Genomic DNA, 5,104 nt, shown 5'->3' with positions numbered 1-5,104 from the left:
GGGGCGGAGAGGGCTCGGCGCTTGGGAGCTGTCCGGGGCCTGAGGCTCCCCCGCCAACACCCAGCCTCTGCCCAGGCCAGCAAGGTGCCTTTCTGCAAGTTCCACCTGGGCGACCGGCCTATCCCCGTCACCTTCAAGAGGGCCATCGCCGCCCTCTCCTTCTGGCAGAAGATCAAGCTGGCCTGGGGCCTGTGTTTCCTGTCGGACCCTATCAGGTAGGGCCCCTCGGCCTCCCGGCCCGGGAATGGTGACCAGTGGCCTGAGATGCCCACAGAGCACTTGGTCCACACCTGGCCTGGCCCAGACCACCACGCGGCACGCTCCTCTCATTCTCGGGCGGAGCCTCCTCTCGCAGGGCCTCCCCAGCCCTTCCTCCTGCCAGGATCCCAGACAGAAGGTGCGAGGTCCCCGCCCTGGGTCAGCCGTCCCTCGGGCTGGCAGCACGCCCTTCTCCCCCAGCAAGGATGACGTGGAGCGCTGCAAGCAGAAGGACCTGCTGGAGCAGATGATGGCCGAGATGATCGGCGAGTTCCCCGACCTGCACCGCACCATCGTGTCTGAGCGGGACATCTACCTGACCTACATGCTGAGGCAGGCGGCCCGGCGCCTGGAGCTGCCCCGTGCCTCTGACGGTGAGGACGGGCTGCGGGGTAGTTGCTGGGGACCCGCCGGGGCCAGTCGGGTGGGCGGTGCTGATGCGTCTCTCCCCCCTGCAGCTGAGCCCAGGAAGTGCGTCCCCTCCGTGGTGGTGGGCGTCGTGGGCATGGGCCACGTCCCTGGCATCGAGAAGAACTGGACCACCGACCTCAACATCCAGGAGATAATGACGTGAGTGCCGCCCGCCCACCCCTCCGTCCCACCCAGCCCCCCCCCGCCCCCCCCACCCCACCCACGTAGAGCCGGGCTGGGGGCTGGGGGATCGTGCATCCCCCAGCCAGGCCCAGCCCGCCCTCCCTTCCCCAGTGTCCCCCCGCCGTCCGTCTCCAGCAGAGTGTCCTGGCTGGCCGTGAAGGCCACCTTCTTGGGCCTCCTGGGCTACGGCCTGTACTGGATGGGGCGCCGTGCCAGCAGCCTGGTCTTGTCACTGCCTGCCGCCCAGTACTGCCTGCAGAGGGCCTCCGAGGCCTGGCCACACAAGTAGGAAGGACAGAGGGAGCCACCACGTCCGTCCAGGGGGCTGCCCGCGGCTGCTCCTGTGACACGGCCGAGGGGCACGGGGGGCCGGCCCCCTGAGGAGCTCCTGGGTGCCACCCCCCATGGGGGTCCGGCCTAGCCTCACCTGCCCTCTCCCAACCCGCCCAAATAAAGAATTATTTCACTGTCTGAGCTCGGGCTTCCCAGCAGCCCCCCTCCACCCCCTCCCTGCGGCCGCTAGGAAGTTCACCGGCCCGGGATGAGCTGGCGGGGGAGGGGTGAGGTGCGGTGGGCCGCAGCCGGCCAGCCCCTACCTCACTGTGCCTTCTCTCCGCGTCGCAGGGGGCGCCTCGCAGGGGTGCCGGGCCAGCAGGCTGGGGAAGGGCAGCTTGGCCCGTGCAGCCCTTCGCGTGGCTCCTTGGCGCCCCCTGGGGGGGCGGCGGCCCCGCGTGAGCGCCAGCAACGGCTGTGTCTACGGAGGTTGTGCGTTTCTGGCTTTTAAAAGTGTCTGAAACTTTTCTACTCAGGTATTTTTAACTTAAAACAAACCGAAGCAAATGTCAGGAAATGCTAGCCTTAAATCTGGCTGGGACAAAGAGAACACCTTTCTCTTGGAGTCTCGGTCCCAGGAAGACAGGGGTGTGGCAAGGGTCAGTTTCGGCCATGGGCAGCCAGGCTGGCCTCCAACCACTGCCCGTCCAGCTGCCCCCGTGGTCTACCTCCAGCCGTGGGGGCTGCAGGGCCGCCGCCCTCTCGGGGTGGAGCCTGCCTGGCCCGCAGGCGGTTGAACCTGCTTCCTGTGCAGCTAGTGGTGGGACCTGGGGGTCACCCCGACCCTCAGTGGATGGCTGGCAGCTGTCCACCAGGGCCCGCCAGTTTGCACAGGAACCGCCTTGGGTGCAGCTGGGCCCAAGGTCGAGCTGGCCCCCTACAGCACTTGACCCCGGTCATTACCTGTTTGCGTCGTGTCCTGGTTACCTGTTTTCGACGTGGCATCTGTGCATCCCGTCAGGGGCCCAGGGCCACGTTTGGCTGTGTCTGGTTGTGTCTGTGTTTAGACTCAGTGTCTAAATCAGGTGAAAGCCATGGCCACAGTCTGGCCCGAGGAGCCTTGGGCTGGGCCATGTCCTTGTCATTCACACGCTCGTGTACACGTCCCTTAGAGACTGAAATAAAATCTAATTTTGGAAGCCTGCTTTGTGAAATGTGCGGGAATGGGACTCAAGTGACAGGGAGGGTGGGGAAGGGCATCAGGATGTTGGTGGCACCCACCCATCCCTTGTGGACCCCTGCCCTCCCTTCTAGTCTGCACCCTGGGGCTCCCCTCCCTGCCCAGCCCCGCACCCTGGCACGCCGGAGGGGAGGAGGTGGGAGCGAGCCCAGCAGCTTGAACAAAACTCAGTGGGCACCGGCGGCTCACATCTGCCCAGAAAGGCGACAGTGGGCGTGGAGAGGCGTGTGGGCCTTCCCGGCGGCACGGCAGGAGGCCGATGGGGTGGAGCTTCTCCACGGTGTTTGCCCCCCAGGAAGCATGGCCGCCTGCCCTGCGCTGGGTCTCGGGGCTCTTCTGCGCCCCTCTGCCCTGGGCCAGCTCTGAGGCACATTGTCAAAGGCCGGTAGGAGTGGGTGGCGGGCCCTTGGTGGGCCAGGGGCTACTGAGCTTCCCTCTGCCCGGGGTCTTCTCTCCACAGGTCCAGGCGGTCCTGCTGGAACCCCAGGGTCTGGCCGGGTGTGGGGGAGTGGAAGGGGCCCGGTGCGTAATGGCTGGGTAGCCTCGGAGCTGTCACCCACAGGTCTGCACCCTGCAGTCTTCTCACTCCCCGTGAGGACCCACCTGGGTACCTGGCCCTGAACAGCCTGGGGGAGGGGCAGGCAAGGACCAGGCCCCCTCCAGGCTGGTGTTAGGGGGGGCCAGCTGGGCCGAGCAAGGGAGGCGGGGAAGCCAAGGCAGACCCTCCTAGGGCAGCAGGTGAAGGCCATGCTGGACCCACAGGGAGAGGTTGGTCCAGGGGCGGCGGGAGGAATCGAGGGTCTGATGGAGGGCTGGGGGCCGGCAAGTGCTAGGAGCCTGAAGGCCAGCCGATTCCAGAAGGGAAGAGGCCTGAGGCAGGTGTGGCCCAAGGTGAGAGGACAGTGGCTGCCCGTCTGCCAGGACCAAGGTTGTAAGTCACCTGCTGGATTGTCCACGGGCCCTTCTCGGGCCCTGGGTCTGGTCACCTGGAGAACTCCGACGCCTCCTGGCCCAAGTCTTCCCCAGGGAGGGGCTGCTCTCAGATCTGGGTGGAGAACCAGAGGGCCCCAGAGGTGTGTACGCCAGCCAGCCAGAGGAGCCAGTGCCCCGTCCAGGAGAGCAGCCTGCAGTTCGTGTATCACTTTGGCAAAAACAGATGTTACCGTGGGCGGTTGGGAGGGAAGGGCCGGGCCGGGCCAGGCCAGAGGCCATCCTCAGACACCTGCACCTGGGACAGAGATGCTCTCTGGGCGCTGGCTACAGTCAGGAAAGGAGAGAAGTCTACTTCCAAGGGAACAAACAAAGATGCCCAGGATACAAGTTAAGTATAAAATAACATCCACTAAATTGAAGCCACCAGCCTGAGGCCTGGGGAGTTACTTTGAATCTTCACCGTATCTCTGAGAATTTTAATGTATTCCAATGCAAGTTTGTATTACACTGACAAGCAGAAAAACAACAAGGTTTCATTTTTCAAACATATAAAGAGTGCTTAGGGGAGAGCGGACATCCCTCCCCCTGAACCGTGGAGGGGCAGGCCCCTCCGATCTGCCCAGGCACAGCCAGCACGGGAGGCGCTGACGTCCTCGGCCCACGCCAGGTTCTGTGACAAGCGTGCAGACAGTGGTTGGACGGTGATTCAGAGTCGGGACGGGCGGGGAGAGGCTGCTGGATTTTGAGAGGTGCCGGCAGGAGTACAAAGAGGGCTTTGGAGACTGGGGAGGTAGGAAGGCCGTGCAGCCAGGGCCCCGGGGCCTTGTTGAGAACACAGGGCAGGCCTGAGCCTGGGTGCCCCACTCCCTGCGGGTGACCACTGGCCGGGGCTGGAACACTTCTTGGGCCTGACCTCCCAGCCCGGCCTGCACACCGAGCTGCCGGTGGATCTGCGGGATGTGGGCAACCACTCGCTGCGGGCCCGCTATGACAGCTTCCGCGTGGACCAGGGAGACCGGTTTTATTGGCTCTACCTCTCGGCCTGTACTCAGGGCCGCAGGTGAGTGCCTGGGAGGGCTGGGGGCTCTCGTACCACCCCCCTGCCCACAAGCATCGTGGTGTGCTGACATGCTTCCCGGGCTAGGGGCTGGGGAGGTTGGTACCCCAGAGTCCCCAACTTCTCAGCCTACTTCTGCCAGCCTCAGCTCTCCGGGAAAGGATGTTCCTCCCGGACCACCTGCCGGGGGGCCCAGATGGCCAGGATCCACGACGGGGGTGCAGCTGAAGGGCTGCAGTGCCACGGCCCACACCGTACGGGGTACGTTCCAGGGCTCCGGCGGCGTCCACAACCAGGAGGGCTGTGGCTTCAGCACGCTGCACCACACGCCCCACGGCTGAACGCCCTGCGCCGATGGCCCACACCTCTGCCAGCTGCAGCCGCGAGCCCTCAGGCGCCAGCTGGTGGTACAGCGATGGTGACCAGGCCGACCTCAACACACCGAGGCCGGAGCGCACCGGGGCCGACTCAGGCATGCGCTGGACGACCGTGGACCGGCCCTGCGCTCTAGCGGGCTGCGCGCTCGCACTGCCGCCCCCAGGGCCTAGGCCTGCCCTGCGAGGACGGTGCAGCCGGGCTGTCTGCTGAGTCTTCTCTGCAGGGAGGGGCCAGGAAGGGGCCAAGCTCAGCTCCCACGCATCAGGGCCACGTGGACCCTGCGCTCCAGCGGCACCTGCAGGTACCGGATGGGCCTAGGGAGGTCCACGAGGCCATGCGGCCCAAGAGTGAGGCAGAGGCAAGGTTGCCAG

General features: G+C 65.6%; 1 protein-coding gene across 1 annotated transcript in view; it reads left to right on the top strand.

Moving 5' to 3' along the window:
• TRABD (TraB domain containing) overlaps positions 1–1,183 on the top strand; it is a 3,242-nt gene extending 2,059 nt beyond the window's left edge. The window contains exons 6-9 of the mRNA XM_007453890.1: positions 76–215; positions 460–632; positions 717–828; positions 964–1,183. Coding sequence (XP_007453952.1) covers positions 76–215; positions 460–632; positions 717–828; positions 964–1,141 — 603 coding nt within the window. The 3' untranslated portion in view covers positions 1,142–1,183. The remainder of the gene's footprint in view (positions 1–75; positions 216–459; positions 633–716; positions 829–963) is intronic.
• The last annotated feature ends 3,921 nt before the right edge of the window (positions 1,184–5,104 follow it).

Source organism: Lipotes vexillifer, unplaced genomic scaffold (genome assembly GCF_000442215.2).
Source record: "Lipotes vexillifer unplaced genomic scaffold, Lipotes_vexillifer_v1.1 scaffold382, whole genome shotgun sequence".
Taxonomy (NCBI): Eukaryota; Metazoa; Chordata; class Mammalia; order Artiodactyla; family Lipotidae; genus Lipotes; species Lipotes vexillifer.
This window is presented reverse-complemented; position numbering and strand designations above follow the sequence as displayed.